At 40.8% G+C, this 22,376-nt stretch overlaps 1 protein-coding gene across 4 annotated transcripts in view; it reads left to right on the forward strand.

Annotated features, from left to right (window-relative positions):
• rtkna (rhotekin a) overlaps positions 1–21,665 on the forward strand; it is a 59,819-nt gene extending 38,154 nt beyond the window's left edge. For 3 of the 4 annotated variants that reach the window (XM_055048964.1, XM_055048965.1, XM_055048966.1), the window contains exons 2-11: positions 10,839–11,100; positions 11,350–11,403; positions 13,040–13,157; positions 13,723–13,947; positions 14,045–14,139; positions 14,698–14,804; positions 14,929–15,060; positions 16,279–16,444; positions 16,537–16,641; positions 19,126–21,665. In XM_055048964.1, the coding sequence (XP_054904939.1) occupies positions 10,839–11,100; positions 11,350–11,403; positions 13,040–13,157; positions 13,723–13,947; positions 14,045–14,139; positions 14,698–14,804; positions 14,929–15,060; positions 16,279–16,444; positions 16,537–16,641; positions 19,126–19,841 (1,980 nt within the window). In that variant the 3' untranslated portion in view covers positions 19,842–21,665. Of the gene's footprint in view, positions 1–10,838; positions 11,101–11,349; positions 11,404–13,039; positions 13,158–13,722; positions 13,948–14,044; positions 14,140–14,697; positions 14,805–14,928; positions 15,061–16,278; positions 16,445–16,536; positions 16,642–17,228; positions 17,326–19,125 lie in introns of all 4 variants that reach the window. The other variant, XM_055048967.1, reaches the window with a different exon arrangement.
• Positions 21,666–22,376: the final 711 nt, after the last annotated feature.

Below are 22,376 nucleotides of genomic sequence, written 5' to 3' on the forward strand. Positions count from 1 at the left end.
ATTATTGAGAGACATACTTCTGCTATTTTTGGAAACCATAATGTATCCTAAAACCATATTACGACTTAACCGTAATTATCACATGTGCTGTGCTGTAGCTCTATCCCGGCCCAACGTTGCTCTGCAGCGACACTCTAATTTCATAGCAGTTCACTTACTGAACAGGATGGTCTGCCTGTAACACTGAAGGACCACAGCTCAGGTAATGTGTCGGTCACTGTAGCTTCTAAACTTCCCAGATTCTAATCCAGCAAAGCAATCTTAGGTTACATCAGTCCACAGATGCTTACCCTGGCAGTCGTAAGGAACCAATGAGTCTGCTGCCCACAGCCAAACACTGCAGGATCTTCGAAATATATGTGTGTTTTTTCAATTTAAATAGTTTTGGTATGCAAGGGTAAGCCACAGCACATTATTTAAGCAGATTACTGTACTGATGTCAGTAACTTTGAAATATATTCAAAGTTAGTGAACTCCACTACTCTAAAAGAGATTCTGGTCAATTTGTTTACTTGCCTTTTTATAATTTTTCAGTTTGTCTATTTGTGCCAAACCTTTGGACCTTTAGCACCTAAACTGACTTAAAGTTATGTTCTATCTCTGCAGCAAGCAAATGTATCCCTGTGACTCTCATTAAGCAGGAGGTCAGTTATATTTGGTTTGATCGCTGCTCTTAATCTACTTTGGATGAGGGACTGGCCCAAACTGGGGTCGAGACAATGCAATTGGTGTTTAGCTCAAAGTTCTTAGAAAATAATATACTGAAATGATTTGTGATTATTTACTTTAGTATTTACTTAGTTAAGTATGAGATGGGTTTTTTTTACAGGTTGTAGGTTGGCATGACAAATCAAGACAAGGATACAACAGATGTATGACTTGGTGAAGTGAAATGTTTATAGTATTTTTTATATCATTCTCTGGATTTCTTGGTCTTTTTCTGTTCATTTTGCCATCGGCAGCAGTCTCTTTGACTCCCTCTATTCTGGTTCTGAGAAAATGACTAGAATGTAGGAATTTGTTTGGGAGTCTCCGTCATGTCAGTAACCCGCTCAAATCAAAATTTCCAAGCGTTGCCACATCATAGTTGGTGCGTTCTGGTCACGCACAATTAGCATCACTCTGTTTGTTTTGCTATCATATGTTGAAGGTCAGGGTATTGGATCATAAATCTGGCATTAAAGACAGAATCTAAAGCAGCAGAATGGCTTCTGAATCATGTTAGAGTCATATTTACCTGGAGTTACCTGTATGTGCTGTATGTCAACATGAAAACTGGAGTCACCTCCTTCATGAGTCACATATATATGCAGGCACAATCTCTAGCAATGTCTGATCTGTCCCTTTCTCTGTGCTTTCACCCTGAGGATGAAGGACTGGGGTTGTGTAACATTCCAGGGTTGCGCACAATGTCGTATATTCCTTTTCTGTACTTTTTGACCTGACTATGACAATAAAGTGACTAAAAAAAGGAAAATAAAATCCTTGGATTGTTTTAATTGTTCCCGTAGTCCTTGGGCTAGGGATTTGCTTTGACAACAAAAGGTTTCCCTCATTCATATTCAGTAAAGGAAAGGATTTACGAGCAAAAGTTGCATAGAGATAACATTAAAAGGCTCGGTGTGTTATTCACCAGCCTTTTTGTTAAGGCAGACTGAGGACTGAAGGTCAATTTAATGATATCTGGTTCTGGTCTCTCTCTGCTCTGAAATCCTGCTTCATGAATATTATAATGAACTGCATTCACTCAAAGTCTTTGCTGGTCCATAGCCGTTCAATGAACCCCCGCTACACACACACCCACAAACATCTGGCTTTTAGCATCTATATCCTTTTTTCAGCTTTTTAAGCCTTTGTGACAAAGTGGTTGAATAATAATAAAAAAATACAACTTCACAGTTTAAATGAAGTAAGAGCAAAGCTAATAAATAATAGAGGGTGTTAAAAGCTGTCTGAACAGAACCCAGAGCTCTCTGGTCTTTAAAGGAAATGGAAGCAAATCCAGTCACAAGAACTGCAAAGCAGAGATTCACCAAATAGTGACTGATTTAAAAAAAAAAAGCTTTGACCTTTTGGTATCAATTTTGGTTGAATCAAATTTCTATTTATTAGCTAAAATTAAGTGTTAAAATAAAATGACTGCTCAGTATACATTTTAAGCTGTTTACTAGCTTGATGTTACTCATTAGCACAGCTAGCATTAATGAAACCACAGTCTGTTATTATGATTTTAGTTTCAAACACTTTCTAAGTATTTCCAAATGCAGTGTGTTAGATAACAGATAACAGACTGAAAGCTCAAAAGGATAAAACACGACTGTTTTTCAGTATTTTGTTTAGCCTTCCTGTTTTGAAAGTCTTGCTTTCTTGGACTCTCACTGAACTGCAGGTTTGGCGTCGAAAATACATTTATCTTAAAATAGGTTTATACGTTTCTCTCTTCCCTCAGTCCTCGCATACTGGAAATGGCCAACTTTGAGAACGCTTTCAGTAACAGCCTTGGGCAGGGCTGTTGTTTTGTGGTGAGCTTGGACATAGTGCCGTCACTAACCAGAAGAAGATAATAGATCGAGTTTCTAACAAATCTATCTGGAAATTGACCAGTTCCAGTCAATGGCTTTTCTCTGAGTGCATCTGTATTGCAAAGTGTGCATTGACTTTGTTTATTTAGAAAAAAAGCAGCACAATGCAATGGCTTGTAAGAGAGTATGTTTTGAGAGACTTTGCTATAATGCAAGACCAGTATTTTATTGCAGTTGCATTTTTTTTTATACTCGTACATCCCTCTTTCCACTTAACAGCTTGACTCTATTGTGCAAAGAGAGAAGTAAAAAACACCAAGGCGACAATTTGGCAAAGTTTAAATCCTGGTTGAGCTTATTAGTCCAGATATCCTCATCCTGATTGTAGAGGGAAAGCCTTGGATTACCGAGACAAGTAGTCTGCATGCATATGTGGCAGAGAGAAGGAGGAGCGTCTGGTGCACTGGTTCACATAAGTCAACTAATGAGAGATTTAGACAAATGTTGCTGTGTGCGATAAACAAAGAGTTTGGAGAAGCTTGCTGTCAGGAAATAACTTGTCACCCTTCACCCTTTGAGAGTGAAAATAAGGTTAGGCGTACAGCACCCAGCGGGAAAGCCTTTTTCTGTCAGGAAGCTTTGACACTGTGACCTTTTGCCCTCTATGCTATGCCTTTTGTGTTTTCAGTTGTTTCTCTGCAGCCATTTGTCCTCATCTTCCCAGGACAATGACATTCCTTTCATTGACGCCCTACTGAGGTTTTTTTTTCTTACAACCAGAAAAAAAATAAAAAACAACCAAAATGCTTTGGCTTTTTCTCAGTTGAGAAATTTTATTGCAAATAGTTTGGTGGTGAGGGCAGGGGGGTTAATGTGGCAAGTCTTGTACTTGTTGGATGTCTGGATATTACCACTGAATATCCAGTTACCAATACCAACATTAAATGTCAGCTATTTTTTCTAATCCTCACCTCCATGAGCATCTGTATTGCAAAGGAGCAACTTTTCTGCTCTCCATTCAGCCTTCCTGTTATCTGCTGAAGTCTAAGAACAGGAAGGCTGTGTATTTCTTACACTTGATTATGTGCAGCCTAAGAAAAACAATGACATGTCTCAGCATGTTTCTTTTAACTAGCTTTTTACTTCTGTCCCTGACTTAATTTTAACCAGCTTGCTGTGACTGAAAGTATATATTGTCAAGTCAACTTTTCATAATAACAGTATCCACTCTGATGATTGTTGTCAGCATGACATACATAGTATGGCTTATAATAAAATTTTCCAAATGCATCAATCCTGAAATTTTTTTCGATCTTTACCTGTCTGTTGCCATAATTAAACCGAAAGAAAACACTCAGTATTACTCCTGTAAGACTGCAAATATGACCAAACTGGCAAAACCATCCACCACTTCTATGTTTAGTGGAGGTGTTAGGTCCTGAGAGCTCCCAGGCGTGAAGAGAACTGAGTCACACATCCCTCTCCTGCCCTCACAGATATATAAGCAGAGTCAATAAGCGACGCAGCCAGCTTCCTCTCACAGACTAGCACCTCACTTCAAACGCTAACCTGATGCATTTCCTCATGGGCAGAACAGCCTGCAACTTCACAGAGACAATTTTTGCACAGCTTGCTTTATGTCACAGTAACATGTTTTGGCCTAATGTGCCATTTTCAAAATGTGGATAAATCCTCTTTAACGTGACCTTAGGGGTGTGCCGACATTGTGTTCTTGTTAAGATAGATCACAGTGGTCTTTGATCAGGAGCTTAGAAAGATGTTCTCCTCACCACTTCCTGTTCTAAACCCGCCTCTCAATTCTCCACATTAGCAACTGACTCAGGGGTAAAGCCAATCACTTACTAATACAGTATCAGCTTGTGTAGTAGACATTGGCTGTGCACACTTACTGTTCCAGTAAAGTGCTCTAGTAAGGTTCCAGTGTTAGTGTGCACATGTGTTCACTAATTCATCTATTGGCTCTAGTAACATTCAAACTGTCAGCTCTGCCAATTCACTCTCATTAGAGTTCCCCAATTTCTGTTTAATAGGGAAATGATGGAAACAGCTCTGCTCCCTGCTCTTTTTCACTCTTTTTATCTTGAGTGATGAAAGACAGATTTTTACCAGCTGTGAAACACAAATAACTTCTCACAAAGAGCATAATTGATGCCATTTCAAATAGGCTTTATGGGAAGTGATTGGGGCAAGCTGCTCTTATTTTCAAGACTTTTATGGTTTGCTTTTGTGTTTTGAGGATAAGCATGTTTTGTTTGATTTCTTTTTCAGCCTCACAGATCAGAGAGGATTTACAGCCCGTTTTATGACCCCTGAAGTGAGCATTATTTTTCTCTCTGGAGCCCTTAGAGCTGCAGTCAAAGAGAAGCAGAAATCGCCTGCTGCTGTTCACGGTGTGTTTGTAAAGGCGCAGGTACTCAACTCAACAGCACACTTTATTAGTGTCGGCTTTAACTGCGCGCAATATTTTATAAAACTTTGTGCTGTGCGATCATTGTTTTCGCAGCTTGGTACATTAGAACGATGCCTCTCTGGAGTGCAACTAAAAAAATCTCTTGACCAAGAAGAATCTCTCTTCTTCTTTCTCGGTTGTACTAGTGCACACAAACATTTTATGGCTTTCCAGATGCAAACTATCAATTAGATGAAGTGAACATCTGACTGATTTTTTTTTAAGATACTTTGCTGTTACCTCTCTGGGGGTGCAACATCTATCAGTTTACTCAGGATCTGCTAAACTACCTACCCCCACTGAGCACCTGAGGCTTATTTCTCCTCATTACTTCTGTGCAATTGTGTTTTTTTCAGTGGTGACCCCTACTGCTTGGAAAGAGAACTGCAGTGAATGAGACAAAAAACACAAAATGAGCATAAGGAGCATCTAATGTTTCTGTTAGAAATGACCAAAATGGCATGTGGATGAAATATACAACATGCAGTTTTATGTACATGGTCTGACTTGTTACCAGGTGTTCTGTCTCTATTTGGGAAATATTTCAGTCCATTTAAATTTTCCTCATCACTGTTAGCACACATTGCGGTCACATTTGAATAATAATGTCATTAGGAAACTTTTAAATGTGTACTGAATCCTGTGACTTTTTAGATTTTATCATTTGTAATCATTGCAAATATTTCCTTTTGAAACATGAAGCCCCCAAACGAAGACACCCAGCCCCACAAAAACAGTAAATCTGTTAGCTGTCCTAACGCACACATGGGTGCACACACACTGTCACTGCTGTCATTTTTAAGTTGCCTTTTAATTTATTCTGTAGTCTGCTTCTACTCCTGCCAGCTCCCAGTGTGCTTCTGCATACTATTGCAGACCTGGGCTGAGTGTGCACAGAACGTAAAAGCTGTTCAGATTTATTGTGCCAATAAATTGCCGGAGTGATCAGTTCTTGGAAGAGTCTGAGCTGCATGTGCTCAGTTGCCGTTCTGAACAAATTTGCTTTATTGCCTCAGATACACTCAGCTGTTTCTCTCCTCAGCACCACCTTCCATCTAAACAAATGCTCTCGCAAGCTTAAAGTGCACATGTGGAACAAATGTGCTCTAATTGACTCGCATACAGTTTCTTGCTTTCACAGGCATGCTCTTCTGTCTTGTGCTTGTTCATAAAACATGATTTAGCAAACAGAGACAGGCAGATTATTTCTCTCTTCAACACATTCTGCTCTGACTCCGCCCGGTGCGTACCGGCACTCGGCTGCGGCAAAACACACACTGGGATTTGTGAGAGAACAGCTGGCGGTAAAGTTACTTACACACGACCTCACATCACAACCCCATAACTCACATGCGTGTACAGTAGTTTTCAGTCCAGGCAGAGCTGAAACAGCCTCCGTTGTCAGAGCGTAATTGAATGCATACACTCTCAAGAGGTGCGAGAGTTCACTTTGTTCAGGCTGAAAGTGCAGTCAGGTTCACCGCTGAAACGCTGTAAATCACCTAAAAAATGAGATCAGCATTCTGGCCTTCAGCAGGGCTCTGCCTGCTTGTGTGTATTTGAAATGTAAGTATACCTTGGTTGAGATCAAGCTTCCATTGTTTTATAGCCAACTCTGCTATCGTAAAAGCTAATTTCTAGAACTCTATTGGTTCCTCTGTTCCCTCCCTCCTCTCCATCTTCCATGATCAGTACCAAACCAGTTGCCTTCACAGTTGCCGTGCCCTGACTTCCCAGCAGCAGCTGGAGTCTCAAGCACTGTAGGGACATTGTGTGGTGAATGGGATCATTGTTTAGCAGTGGTTTGGGTTTGGATTGTTGTGTAGTCTGACTGCCGGCTATGCGTTGTGTGAACCAATGCACATGTGGGGGCATTGCACCGTTTCATATAAAATGGTACACAGAGTTCCTGCTGGAATGTGCAGCCCCACTTTATCCTTTAGTCCATTTTCTTTTACGTCCTACTTCTCCCTCCATCTCTTAGCGCAACCTTGGGTGCAGAAGAGGAACAGAGTAAGTATGAGGGAAAGTAACGGAAGAGGGTGGAGAGAGGCGAGGCGCATAGTTGTGGCTGGCTAATTGAAAGCCAGCAGTTCGGTCAGTAAAGTACCTATGTTTAAGAGTGTTCAGGAATTTTGAAGTCATTTCTTTTGTTTGTGCTCAGATGCAACAGTTTGACAGCTGACATTGATGCTAATCTAAGTTGTTTCTGGCATTAATTGCCCATATTTTGTGCAGTCAAATACGTTTTTTTATATAGTTTGAAAAATTGGTAAAATTTGTATGAGTATTGAAGTACCTTTCATTATGTGCCTCTTAGCTTAACTGTTCACGTTTTTGTATTTGACCAGAAAATCTGCTGCAGTGTGAACCCTGTTATATGAGGTGGTCCTATGAAAAAAAAAAAAAAAGATAATTCTTTCTAGTATATTTGTATACTGTAAATCTCAATCTTTCTTCTTTCTCAATTTATCATTTTTTTTAAGATAGTAAAACTGAATATATGTGCTGACTTTTCAGGCATGCAATAAAATATAAGTTGACTCTCCTAAAAATGTCTGAAGTGCACTTTCTATTTTCATATACAACTTATTGAGTAGAAACATTTTATACCTCCTTCTGTTCCTTTTTTTCATTTTCTTTGAGTAAACATTTTTTTTACAAATCATCATTTACATCTCAGCAGGAGGGCTGACGTCATGGTGCGTCCGCAGGCGTCTGACCTGCTTAGCGATAGCAGTCAGAGGTCAAGGGTTGCTGATCTGAACAGGAAAGCCTATCCAGGCAGAACAGCACAATGTAAACAAACCATTAAACACCATCTGCAATGGCGTCAAATGCCCCGAAGAGTGTCGTTTGTGTGGCTGTTTGTGTAGTCGTAGTATCTCTGATTTCCTCCCCCAGTGACATGCAAGGATCAGCAGAGCCAAACAGGAACATAGAGGCAGCAGAGGCATGACCAGCTGGTATCTACTGTTGCATTAATTTCCCTGCTAGAGGCATATATTTTTAAAAGAGAAGGTTCATATCTGCTTTTTGACTCTAAAATCCCAAAGAGCACCACTGCATGAGTTTGTGTATTCTTAGAAAATGTAATTATTTTTGGCTTTTCTGGATTTTCATTCTTTTCCTCCACACATGCCATTTAGATTTCCCCACATTTTCTTCCTCTACAATTCCCTCTCTCTTTTCATCTTCCTAATCTCTCCCTCCACTCTGCTCCCCAACCTTTTATCTCCCGCTTGTTTTCTCTGACAACATCACATCCCCTTAATGTCACTGCTGATACCTCACCCTCCGATCGTTCTGCTGTCTTCTCTGCTAACATCGCAGGCAGTCAGCCTCTATTTGGCTATGTCCGCTGGTCTAACACCTGCCACTCCGATCTCATACTGGGAAAGTGTGTGTACGAGTGCCAGTGCTCACCTAGGCCTGTGAGCATGTCTAAAAGGTCACATTTGCTGCTTGCTTCAATGTGTCACTTTGTTTTAGCATCTTAACCCTACAAATAGGGGGACGTGTGGATTATAGACAGATTTAGGCTGCTCCATCTCTATTCTGAGTTGCCCAGAAGGAGAAGCCTGTTAATTTAGCTGCTAAAAATACAAACCGTCTTCCCAGCAGGTCACTCTAAGGCCCGCTGTGCACAACGGGATTCTGATGACAGATTCTTTACAAGGCATGTGCAAATACACATGTAGGCATTCTTCAGTAGTCCCTTGTCTGGCCTAGTTTCAGTGACGCATTTAGTTTAGTTTGAGGTATGAGAGCCCAGCAAAGACATTTGAACATTTCACTGGTTTCCACGCTCTATGTCTGATCTCATGTTCTTTTTTCTTTATTTGTTTTTTTTTAATTTTTTTTATGAATTACAAGAAGGGATATCCCGATCGTGATTATTGATCCCCGGTTACCATCTAAATCACTCATGTTCAGGCATTTACTCATATCGAGTTAATGTCCAATACTGCATTAACAAAAATCAATGATGTGTAGCTTGGAAACTGTAAAGTTATGTTGTACAATTAAATAAGGCAAGACATTGCATTAGTATTACAAGGTCTATATTAATACTGTGATTATGTCCTCATTAACTCACCAGTGGAACTCCAGATGCTACAGAATCCATTCTTTTTGTTTGTAAACATATATTTGACTGAATACAGTTACAATTTTAATAACCTTATATCTTGTACCGTTTCAAGATGTTTTGTTGCTGAGCACTTTGAAGTGGGCTAAAGCTAGACTCTCAGCAATAATAGCATTATTTAATTTCAAGCCGTCCAGATGTTTCACGTGCCTCAGGATGCTGGATGCTTGAAACTCAAAGGTAAATTTGGCATACTGTTAGTTTCTGATTAAATTAGTTAACAATTATGTGGCCACTTTGTGAAACTCATAGAGACACAAAACTTTATTCCCAGAAAGTAAGCTAATACTTCAGTATGAAAAATTAAAAAGAACAAATATTCATCGATAAAGGTTTAGCTGGCAGACATCAAGATTTGATTCATGTGGGATTTACAGCTGCTAGTAAAGCTTTCACCGCCACACAGAAACATTTTAGTCACATCTCAAGGAGCACTCGACCCCCCCACCCAGAAAACTAATGCTCACTCCAGATTTTCATAAAACCTCATTTTTGTACAGAGAGACATCCAAGCACCCAATTTGGGTCCTAATAATGAGCAGACTCCATTATTCTCCTGCTGGGTCTCTGCTCAGGGCAAGATGGATGGAGATGAAAAATAAAGTGTGGAGACAAAGATGAGGATGGTGAAGAGGAACAGATTTGAGAAAAAGGGCAGTGAACATTTAATATTTAAGTGAAATTAATTTAAAAATTCATATGAATTAGTCAGAGGGAGAAAGGGATGATAAATGGGAAATATGGCTGAGGAGGAGGATAGGAAGCGTGCATGATTTTACACCAGAGAAGATTTATTAGCATGTAGAGTGTGCACTTGCTAATGCGTCACTGGAGAGGACACACACAGGCTCCATCGGTCAAAAGCCTCTTCAGTATTCATTTGTTCTCAGAGTGAAATAAAATCAGTTTTTCAGTTGTAAAAAAACAAAAAAAACACATTGACATAAATCATTCCAGGTCATAAAATTATTTCTTCTGCTCTGTGTGTGTTTGATCTCCCCCACCTCTCTCGACTTTCTTCTTTGCTTCTCACTGACTTCATGTGTCTGCCTGACTTGAGTTCAAGTTCAAGTTCATGGACACGGTGAGTCTATATTGCTGACAGAGAGAACTGGGGCTTATGGGGTTGTTCAAATCCCGAGACAGCATCACCAGAGTCAAATCATTTTAGGGATTGAGGAAGCTGCTGACTGGGTTTGTGAACGTGTCAGCCAATGTCTGCCTGCACACAGATTCACCTCAACAAGTTTAAAATGTCCCTGAAAAGTTCACGTGTTTCAGTGAATCCGTTCCAAATGCAAAATTCACACATTATTCAGTATAGGCGAATTAATACATTTCAAGTGTTTATTTCTGGTCAGTGTTATTTGTGGAGCCTTATAGATAATGGAAACCTAAAGTTCAGGAATTTAGAACAGTGCTGAAAATCAGTGAATTTATTTTAATCAAATAAGTGTTACAGCATGACCAACACAATTACGGGAAATATTGCTGATTTGATAGTTTTCCAGCAGAAGTTCATTAACATTCTCCTCAGGGAGAGTAAGCTACAACAGGTCATTGATCAAGAAGCTGTCTATTCAAGGATTGAAGGAGAAAGTTGAGTGTAAGGAAAATAAATCTCCATATTTCTCAATAAGTTCTCTTTTTCTCACAAAGATTTTTTCTCTTTCCACCTCCCCGGTTGTCTTTGCAGGACAGCGACATTCAGAAGAAGATTGACCATGAGATCCGGATGCGAGATGGAGCCTGCAAGCTACTGGCTGCTTGCTCACAGCGAGACCAGGCCTTGGAGGCAGCAAAGAGCCTGCAGACGTGCAGCACTCGCATCATGGCCTACATGTCAGAGCTGCAGAGGATGAAGGAAGCTCAGGTCATGCAGAATGTCCCACGCAGGTCTTCGGACGCCGGCCCGATGGACGATAGACTTCCCTGCAAAGGAAAAGTGGCAATCTCAGGCATGTAAAAAAAAAAAGTGAAAGAAGTGAACGTTGATAAGATGGTAAACTAGCAGCATCTGTGTTTTTTGTGGCTTGGGTACATCTACTCTGCAGCTGTAGAGCAAACTGCACATCTATTGTCTGTGATAGCTCTGACAGTGACTGAAAGCTCCATAGACATGGGGACAGAAACGCACACACACACACACATATCAGCTGGACAGGAGAGGTGATTAACATTTTTTCCGCTGTCTGTTGTTGTTCCAGATCTTCGGATCCCTCTCATGTGGAAAGACACAGAGTACTTCAAGAACAAAGGAGGTGAGGAGTCACCTTCTGTGTGTGCGCAGGAATTTTTTCAGGTGGACTATGAAAGATTTACGTCAGTAGGATTTATTAAAGATGCATGTTGGAGAAAAGTTATCTATTGCTGGATTTTGTATGCTGTTTCTCGTGACTCGAGAACAAAATGAACTTTCTTTTCCCTCCTTCTCTGGAGAAACCTCGGATAGCAACTTAAGATTTAACCCAGGATTTTCACCGAAGAGAATAGACAGACCATAAGGACTGGTATTTTTTTTTTTTTTTTTTTTTTTTTGTCTGTGTTAGTTCCTGGAGCTGATCTTTTATAATCTTTTGCAGCTTTCGCAAAGATCTCAGTGAGCCAACAGTTCAGACATGCTGGCTTTGACTTTTGGCTCTGAGAAGTATGGACGTGCACCGACTGAACGGGGTCTGGATTAGCACAGCAGACAATATTGTGATGGAAGGCAGAAAGAAGCTGCTGTGGATCAGTTGCATTTTTGTTTCATTTAAAATTCACTGACACACAGCAAGTCTAATGACTGTTCTGGTTAAATTGCCTATTTTCCATCTCACCAACTGGATAAAGCTAATTTGGGTTAACTCCTGTGCAGTCATTATAATATTTTTTATTATTCCCCTGACAGCTTATATGGAATTAATGTGAATGACCTTTGCATACAAATGAAGCGAGTTAAGAAAAGAGTATTCTCAGGATATTATATTTTCATTCATAGGCACATGGAGCTTCACTGGTAAAAATCAGAAAATGTGGCATTTGCATTGCATTCATTCCCGTTCATGTTGATTCCCCAAACTAAAACGATGTGAAACTAATTGTCCGCAGAAAACCTATTTGAAACTGCAAAAGACTTGAGTCTGTCCAGCAAGGCAGCAACCCTTCCTTTGACACCATATCTACAAAGGAATAGCGTAGATTAAACCCTATCGATTTCGAAGTTGATCCAAGAATGTTGCAAGACTTAAAAATTTCACCGATGCCAACGTCCATTCTGATCGAGGTTCAGTTTTGTTTTTATTATTATGATTTTGCAAAGAAGGATGGGAAAAGACATCAGCTTCTGGATATTCCAAAGATTTTACGAAGCAATACTTTTGGATTTTTATCAGCACAGCATTCTGAAAGTAATGGCCACTTTCTTTCTACTTTGCAATCATGCACTACTTTGTGTTGGTGTGGTGCAAATAATAAAAAATAATAATAATCTGAAGAAAATGGAGAAAAATTAAGAAAATGTGAAAAAGTTGAAGGCATCTCAATATGACACTGTAGACGCCTGGAGTGGCTGTTAGCCACAGAGACATTAAAGGTTTGCTACTTTACGTTTAACAATGTGGCTGTTAGTTTACCTATTGGCAGGCATGATTGCTGAACTGAGACTAACAACAGAGGAGTTTGTTAGACCTCTAGCAGCATCGAGTTTTCCGTAACGCTCCACCTGTTCAGGTTAAGTGCCCGGTCTCCAGCAAACTCCTGGCATCAACGCTTTCCTCCAATTCTTCTCTCACAAACGTGAAGGGAGAGGTTGAGGCTGAAATGAATTGAGTGGAAAGATGCAAATGAGTTAAATCTTTGTGAATGTGTGAATATGGTTTCTCACATTTTTTTTTCCTTTCTTCTGTCCCGTTGCAGAGCTTCATCGATGTGCTGTGTTCTGCCTGCTGCAGCTGGGAGGAGAGATCTTCGACACGGACATGGTGATAGTGGACCGGACGCTCACAGATATCTGCTTTGATAACACCATCGTCTTGTAAGCTATCCGTCCGTTCTGTTTTTACATTTTGTCAGTATATCATGCCGTGGTTCAAGTGTACAATTTTTTGTAAAATTTAGAATTGAAAAAAAAATATTTTGGAAAGAACAGGCAACACTTAAAACAGGCATTCATCTTGAAAGACTTGTAGCTGCGATCGAAGCAAAAATATTGCTACAAAATATGTAGGAGTATTTTGTTGCAAAATATTAGCAATATTTGTACAAAAACACAATATTTTGTCACAAATATATATAAATATATAGCCATATATATATATATATATATATATATATATATATATATATATATATATATATATATATATATATATATATATATATATATATATATATATATCAGTCTTGTGTTTCTCTATTACGCAAAACTACTTTAGATTTGGTAATGCTGTAGGTGGTGGCTAAATTGTCACAAAATGTAAATAAGCTTCAGGCATATGAAACATTTAGAAATGCACTGAACATTGCACTTACATTGCTAGCAACTGTGCTCATTTTCACACAGTTCATGTGACAGACTGTATGGTTGTATCTTTGTGCAGTAGTGAAGCCAGCCCAGGCTTTGAGCTCAGAGTTGAGCTCTATAGCTGCTGCTCAGAGGACGACTACTCTGCCGGAAGCACGCCCAGAAAACTTGCCAGCAAGTTGAGCTCCTCGCTGGGCCGATCAGCGGGAAAGAAGCTCAGAGCAGCGATGGAGCCTGGAGCTTGTAGCCCTGTTAGTAACGGAGGGGCGGCTCCTCTCCTGCTGCCGATTCCCTCTGTGCCGTGAGTTCGGGTTACGCTTCTGCAAGTTTTTCTTTCATTGTTTTGTACGACATAATATAAAAATGCTGTTTGTCCATCTTTTGTTGGTTGTCGACAGGGGCCCGAAGTACCACCTCTTAGCTCACACCACCCTGTCGCTGTCACACGTCCAGGACAGCTTTCGCACACATGACCTCACTATTTCAGGCAACGGTGAGTGGGAGCCTCCATCAATCTGCACCCTCCCTCTGCTCCCACCGCCAGATCGGCCATCTGTCTGCTCTTTGTCCCGCTGCCACTCGTCTGCGTTTCCCGTCTCCTGCTCACACTCTCGTCATTTTCTGTAAATCGCCGCGTGTCTCCTCCACCTGTTCTCTGCGTTGATTTCTTACATGTGGCGATCAACAAGGTCGCCGTAAATAAAAGTTCTGCAAGTGGGGAAGGGATGGGGGGGGTTACTGCTGTGTAAAACTGCAATGATGGAGCCTAACAAGGGCCCAGACTCTGAGACAGACGTTGGCTCTTGTATTTTATTCATTGGTCCCCTCAGCGCGCTGTAAAGTTTCATAGCTGCATTTCATGTGCAGCCTCAGCAGCTGCCTGTCTTTTAATCCCAAGTGCTTCTCTCTGTGCGCTAATGCATGGGTGGGGCCTTGGGAGAGCGTCTCTTTACGCGCATGCAAGTAATTTGAGTTGTTTGCATGTGAAGCTTGAAAGCAGTGTCAAAAAATATTGTGACTAACGTTGATTCTTTATGCTCTTGTCCTTCAGAGGAATGCTCCTACTGGCTGCCTCTCTATGGCAGCATGTGTTGCCGCCTCGCAGCTCAGCCGCACTGCATGACCCAGCAGATGATGGGCGGATGGTTGAAAGTGAAGGCAAGTTGGGCCACTTTGTGTTTGCACACTAATTTGAGCTCGTCATTAAAGGGTTTTGTTTGCTTTCCGTCGTTTTTCTCCCTTTGTCTCTGGCTCAACTCGCTGCCCCGCTTCGTGTTTGCAGCAGTGTGGAGGTGATCCCAAGACATGGACAAAAGTCTATGCCGTTCTAAAAGCAACAAGCCTTTTCTGCTACCAGCGACAGGAGGATGTGGACGCCAATGTCGAGCCTGCTTTGACCATCGGCATCAACAAGGTGAGCTAATGAGCAGCTTAGGAGCTTGTGATAAGCATCTGAAAAGAGAGAAAATAACAGGTTCAATATTCAACCTCACAAAACCCACAGCTGAATCTTTTTTTATTATTATTTCACAACACCTAGGGTGCAAGCAGAATTGACGGTAAAGATTTTGGACTCCTGTCAAGTACATCCCAACCCAACCGGGAGAGCCTGGTACTCAAATATAAATAAGAAGGTAGCTGTTTACTCGGTAACTGGTGTTCCCTCGAGCAAGAAGCCCTTATCTGCCCCGGCTGAGCTGTCAAGCGGTCAACACTGACTGTTTCTCAGTTTCTGAGCTGCAGCAGCTCTTACCCTGAGCTTAGAAGGATTTAGAGAGTTGTAAAATATCAACTATAGTCGCCTCTTCACTTATTAAAATTCCTTATTAGTTGGTCCTGAAGCTAACAGGTAATCCCAGAGATGGGAGGCTTGCGAGACATAAACATTTGGCTATTCTGAAATATTCCTGGTTACAATAAACACAAGAAAACCACTGTGCAAGAATACAGGACATATCCCTACTTAATCTACATAATAATTTAACAAAACCTCAATTATAAATGGTGAATGCCTTTGAAGGTGGCTGAAAACAGAGCTTTGCTAATTAAGCAGGCTTTAGCATCCCTAATTACATCCATTTGTTGTGTTTCACTCTTTGGAATCCCTTGAAGAAAAAATGTCCATCAAATATAACAGTCATATAATTTAGAATTCAATTTATAATTCAATATTCTTCCAGGATCAAAGTGTCAGTGATTCAGTCATCTCAGGCTTTTTCCCTGTTTCTGTCTGAATCGCAGCACAGAACTACCCCAAAGCAAGGTCAGCCAGGTCTGAGCAAACCTCTGGCTCTCCTGCACAAAAGGAATCAAGCTTTGAGTTGCGAAAAAAAAATCAACGGCACAACACTGCCATCCAGTGGTCACTAGCACACCGGGGAGGAGGGCCATACAGACGAAGGACATGGGAATTGGGAGTTTGCTCTTTTTGTTGGATAATTGCTGATGGGACTAATTGCTATCTTTATTAATGAGGGCTTAATTTCAAAGGGGGAATTTTCCATTTACAACCGCTGTAATGAACAGCTGCTGCGACAAGCAATTTGGATGAATCAAAACAGAAGCGCTGCTGTCCTACTCCCATCGGTGGGCATTTCGCGGCAGACCTTTTCAAGTGCGGTTTTTGTTCCAGGAGACCAGGATACGCGCATCAGAGAAGGACCCCCACAGCAAGGGTCAGAACATTTGCATCAGCAACCGATACGGAGGGGAGGAGGTCACGCACACTCTGAACACGGAGAGCCGGGAGGACACGCACAGCTGGATGGAGGCCTTCTGGCAGCACTTCTATGACATGAGTGAGAGAATTTTTTACCTTTACAGAAGTCACCTGTATGAGTCAAAGAAGCAATGAGGGGAGTGTTTGGACATTTTTGTTTCTCCCTAACAGGTCAATGGAAGCAGTGCTGCGATGATTTAATGAAAATCGAACTTCCCTCTCCAAGAAAACCAGCTCCTGTCACAGCAAAACAAGGCTCACTTTACCATGAAATGGGTAAGTCCTCACCGGGGCCGGAGATATAGCCTAATCGGCACATTTAGCTCGTCTTGATTTATATCAGAAAGAGAATAAAGAGACCGCTCGCTGTGCCTGCACTGCATGTGACTGTGTGTGTTCTTAAATTGTTGGGTGGATGTGCATGAAACACACTGCCATGATTAGATCTTCCCTCTGCAGTAGCTCTAACGTACACTCTGCTTTACGTCTCTGTTCTGTAGATTGAGGAGGTCTTATCTCTGATGCGTGACTCATACTGTCTTCTTTTTGTTCCTCTTTCACTTTTTTTCCCTTCGTTCTCTGATCCTCTGGTTTACCCTGTTCTATTCTTCCTTATTTATATTTTTTTATATTCTACCCATTTTTCATCCACTTCTATTGTAAATTTCAATTTCAAACGTCATCCTTGATTCATATTTTTTTCTTGCCTGACCTTTAAACATAAATGACCCTTCTTTAAATATTTTTACCATAACCATCCACACACTTTGAACCCGCATTCTCTCTCTCACTCGCCTCCTCTCCTCTCCACTCTTTCTGTCTTACCAACCCTGCTCATGGTTTTCTTAACCCCTTCCTGGCAGCCCCTCTTTCAGCGCCCTCCTGTGAGGGTCTTCTGCTGCAGGATAACGCTGTGTCTGCCGAGATTCGTGCTCTGCTCTCGTCCTATTACAATGACAGGTGAAGTAGCAGCTGTAGGGTTTTTGCACAAACTGTGTTGCGGTCTTCAAAAGGAGGCGATGAGGCTCCGTTCAGATCAGGCATTAACATACGCTCTGACCGATCAGGTGTCGGTTGCCTGCCTCACACGCACACAAGCAGGACATTAAGAGGAAGGTGAAGCTTTTGGAACATCAAAGATTAACATTCAGTCATCTTAATCATTTTATTTCTGCAGTTTACCTGCAGAAATCTTATGCAGCGCATGTTTGCTGCATAAGATTTATTCTGTTTCTCAGTATATGCAATATGGAAAAAAAAAAACATAAAATTAAAATTTACAGACACTAAAGACTTTAAACTTACAAGAATTCCAACAAGGAGTTTATTTTTGCCAACTGTTAAATGAAAATGATTATAATTTTAGAGGATTTTCAGTGCACGCATTACCTTGTTTTATCGTTACCTTATTTGGCTCTATGAAGGTTTATTCTGTTGGGCTTAGTGTGTAAATTATGTAACCTGAAGTTTTTTTACAACACTTCTAAATTTTTATATTAGGAGCCAGCTAAGTAGACCATAGACTAACTCTGCACTTTGAAGGGAAGTCATGTCATATTAGTAATTGTTTCCTTCTGTGTCTCTCGTGGCATTTAGTTTAGTCTCAAAGACAAAGAGTTTGAGAGTAATTAGAAACTAATTAGAACATTTTCTTTTTGACTTTGCATCATTTAAAATAAAATCCAAAAAAGCTTTTATTTTGTAAAAACAACAAAAACTTTGCTTGGTTTCTTACACAATTTTTTACTTCTTCATCCAAACACAGTTTAAAAATTGTCTCAGACTAAAATTTACGCAACATAAATTGACAAAGACCTGACGTCATCATGAAATTCCTATTCAACTGGATAATTATGTTAACAATGTATTGATCTGCAGTACTATGAAATATTTGTAAAATAATAATCTAAATTATCAATGTATTTGACTGGAAGTTTTGGTGAATTGCACATAAATTGCAAGGTGGAAGAAAAAAATCCACATTGTCTTCACATTTATTTTTAAAAATGCAAATGTGTCATTTCACCAATTACTAAATGGAGTCGATATGAATGCAATTCAAATATACATGCAGCTGTTCTGTTAAGGCTTTCAAAGTTTATTAAAAAAAAAAACATAAGATATTTGAAGTGGCTAATTGAATATTGAGCTGTAGATGCCTGGAATTACAGTACAATATCCTGACATATCTTTTCTATGAATTTGTGTTTTTCAAAGTTTGTGTTCAGCCAGCATCCAGATAATTGAAGTGCAGGGTGAGAGTCATGGAGTGGTTGAAACTGTCAGACTCTGCACGTCACCCTAAGCGCACCTTCCTGATTTATTTCTCAGTGTAACACGGTGGCGACAGCATCATGTTGTAGGGTGTTTTCCCATTAACAGTGTGTAGAGTTGCTGATATGATTGATGCAGCTAAATACAACCATAAACATCCAGACAGCTGGAGTGGAATTAATTAGATCACAGCATATTCACATGCTGGAATGGTCCAGTCAAAGTTCAGACCTAAATGTATCTCTCCATCCGATTTGTCTGAGCTGAAACTATTTTGGAAAGAAGAACGGACATACCTCATTAAACTCAGCATTTTGACTTTAATCTCAGAATACAATCATCCACAACACAGTTATGTGCTATTTTGTGTTCATCATCCATATAAAATTCCAATAAATAATGCTGACGTTTGTGGTTGCTATGTTGCAAAAGCTGAAATTCCACTTCCCAGCATCTTGATTACTTTTTGCTGCTTTTGTTCTGCAGTTATTGAGTCATCCGATGACCTGAGCAGCACCGTGTCTGACATCCTGGCCCGGAGAATGCAAGAGCTGGAGCTCCGCAGCCAGCTGGGCACGTCTCCCACCTGGATGTCTGTGTTTGAGGAGAACAGTCCGAAAAGCACCGGCTTCCCTGTCCATGTACCTCCCGCCTGTCTGGCCACAGCCCTCACTCCCCATCGCCTTCCCTCTCGGAGCCCCGCAAGCCCGCACCGCTGCCCACAACCGGGTCTGCTCTCCTCTGACGCGAGCCTGACGTCGGACAGTGACAGCCATTGCAGCACCAGCCCGTGCTCTCACCGCCACGGCTGGCCTGAGCCGGCGTCAAACTTCTCGCTTTTGTCCTCCTCGCCCTCCCGCCTGAGGCCGCGCACTCTCTCTCTGGACGCTAAGCTCAGCACCCTCAGGGGACGAGGGTACGGAGGCGGAGGGGCCTTCCAGTGCTCCTGCCAGCCTCCTTCCTCGTCTCTGCTCGCGCCTCACCCCGTCTCCTCCCGCTCGCCTCTGTCGCAGCGCAGCACGCAGACTGCGCTGTTCTGCTCCAGCTCCACCTCCAGCAGCAGCTCCAGCAACAGCGAGGGCAGCCACAGCCCCGAGTCGTCAGAGGGGGGTCCGTTCTCCAGGCCCTCACCGGCTCGACGCAGCCTGAGAAACCTACGGGCCAGGCTCGATCCCCGTAACTGGTTGCAGAGTCAGGTGTGAACTTATTCCCCAATGGACGTTTTTATTCTTGGTTTTTTGCGTGTTTGTTTGTTTAAACATACACATTAACAAGTTTATTATATGAACTAAACTCAAGGATGTGTGCAGCTGCCTTTTACAGGAAATGGTGGCTTAGAGAAGACCCTGCATGGGTCAAACTGGAAAATTATTTTTTGTTTGTTTGTTTTTAACCCAGAAGATGGTGACAATCGCTGCAGGAGCTCCTGGGTTTCCACAGTTTATAGGATGGGAGACAATGTGTTGGTTTTCAGAAATTACATTGATGATGCTGCTTTGGAGAGAGTAAACTAAAAGCTAAAGAATTGCTTAGATACACTGCACACTGTTCAAACTCTTAATGTGATCTTGAAACTGGAAAATTATATTTCCTCCCTTTTTCTATCCTTACCATCCACTGAAACATCATTTTAAGGCAAAATCTCTCTTGTTGTCCCAGTCATACTTTATCTGAATGTAATTTATTATGTTATAAAATGTGAAGTGTTTCTGCTCCGTGGGGGGTCTGTGACTTGGAGCAAAAGAGCACTTCACAGGAAAGATTTATATATCTTATTAACAGATGGTAAAACACGGGTGGTGGCAGCATCATGATGTGGGGAGATTTTTCTGTCGCAGGGACAACAGGCTGCAAAAAGACTTGAGTGGAGGTTCACCTGACCTTTCAGCAGGACGATGACCTTAGAAATACAGTGGAGCTACAGTTCGTTATTCAGGGACTACAAGGTGTAAGATTTTAAACAACATACCCCGTTTGTGCAGTTTTGCTCCCCAGCGATTCTGCTCATTAGGCTGATGAGAGGTTAACGTTTGTTGCCTGTTCTGTGACTCCTACTTCAGTTCACTTACTTATTTACACACCAGAAGAGTCTTTTAAAACAACTATGCAGCATTTTGTTCTATTGGTTAGATGTTGAACTACCTGTAATTATACTAACGGTAAATTTGGGGAAGTTAAATGCATGTGTTTATATTTACTGTATTGGTTCTGACTGGCATTTTCAGAATTTAAAAAAAGTTAACTCTTTGCTTTGGGTTTTACCTTTAGCTGCACATCACTGGAGAGAGCTGCCATCAGAACCAAGTGATTGTAGTCACGTAAAGTATTAATAGAAAACCCCAAGCCAAACTCAATGTCGTGCTGCACTGGCACCCCAGCACTATATTGCATGGTTTCGGTGCGGCGTTTCCTGCCATGACTCCATTAATATCAAACATGTACATGAAGATCTTGAGATGTCGCCCCCGTTTTGGAAACTTTTTCTTCTACATACCAGCTGTAGGATTCTAAGTGCAGATGTCGTGTCATATTTCCACCCCTATATTCTTCTTAACTGCAATTGTTCTCACCATTTCTTTTTTGTTTGTTTGTTTTTACATGTTTTGAATTAACCAAATTTCAAATGGGAGTTTATGACTATCGATGTTTAATCCCTGTTTATTTATTTTTTCCCCACGTCTGTCAATCATTTGTGCGCTCATATTTACTGAGATATGACAAACAAGCATTTGTTACTGTAAATTATTTTGTAAGTTAACAAATAAACCTCGCTCTGTCATTTTGTTACATAGCTGATTTTATAAATGCAACTGTACAGATGTGTGATGATCTGGAGCTTAACAGACAATGTGCAAATGTTTTTTTTTGTTAATAACGATTATTAACACTGTTAAGAGTCTCCCTCTTTTGCAGGTTCTGTGTGCCCCACATATACAGCATCTGTAAAAGGCTGAGTTTAAAATGAGAAATGTCACATTTAAATAATATAACGTTAATTAAAATAAATGTTTATAGTTTTAAAAATATCACAACTTTACGCTTCTGTCATTAAAAAAGTACATAAGCATGGTAGCAGCAGCGTCATGCTGTGGGCATGCTTTTTCTCCCAGCAGGGAAAAGTGGAAGATGATGACTTAATGGGAAAATTGATGAAGAATCAAAGACTCTTCACTCTATTGGATAATGTGCCTGAACTTGTAGCATCTGGATTTTTCTATTTAGCACACAGATTAACATAAAATGTGGTGGTGGCAGCATCTTGCTGTGGAAATGGTTTGTTTTGGCAGGAGAAATAAAATAGGAAATGAAGCAAATTAAAGGGGAATCTTGGTTGAAACTATGTTAGAGGTTGCAAAAGAGTTTAGGTTTGGAGCAGCGGTTCTCCTCAGAGTTCCCACACAGTCTGGAAAATGTGGAGCTTTATCTAAATACTTGCCATGTCTGGACATGTTTGAAAAAACGACAATGTCATGCACCATTCTATCCATCTGCAGTAGTTTATCCATCCAATTATTCATGCATCCATAATTACTCAGTGGGAAAGTGTAAAATGAAGTGTAATCTATCAATCTAATTAGCCAAAAAGCATCTGGGAGTTTTTTAATTACAAAATCAGAGCATGAAAAATGTGCTGTAGGTCTGACCTTTCCCCACAATACTGTGGTATAGGTCAAAGCATACTTGTGTTCAAATTAACCTCATTTGGGAATCAGTAGCAGTTTTTATGTTCACAAATG

Source organism: Poeciliopsis prolifica, unplaced genomic scaffold, assembly GCF_027474105.1.
Source record: "Poeciliopsis prolifica strain line A6 unplaced genomic scaffold, Auburn_PproV2 SCAFFOLD028, whole genome shotgun sequence".
Lineage (NCBI taxonomy): Eukaryota > Metazoa > Chordata > Actinopteri > Cyprinodontiformes > Poeciliidae > Poeciliopsis > Poeciliopsis prolifica.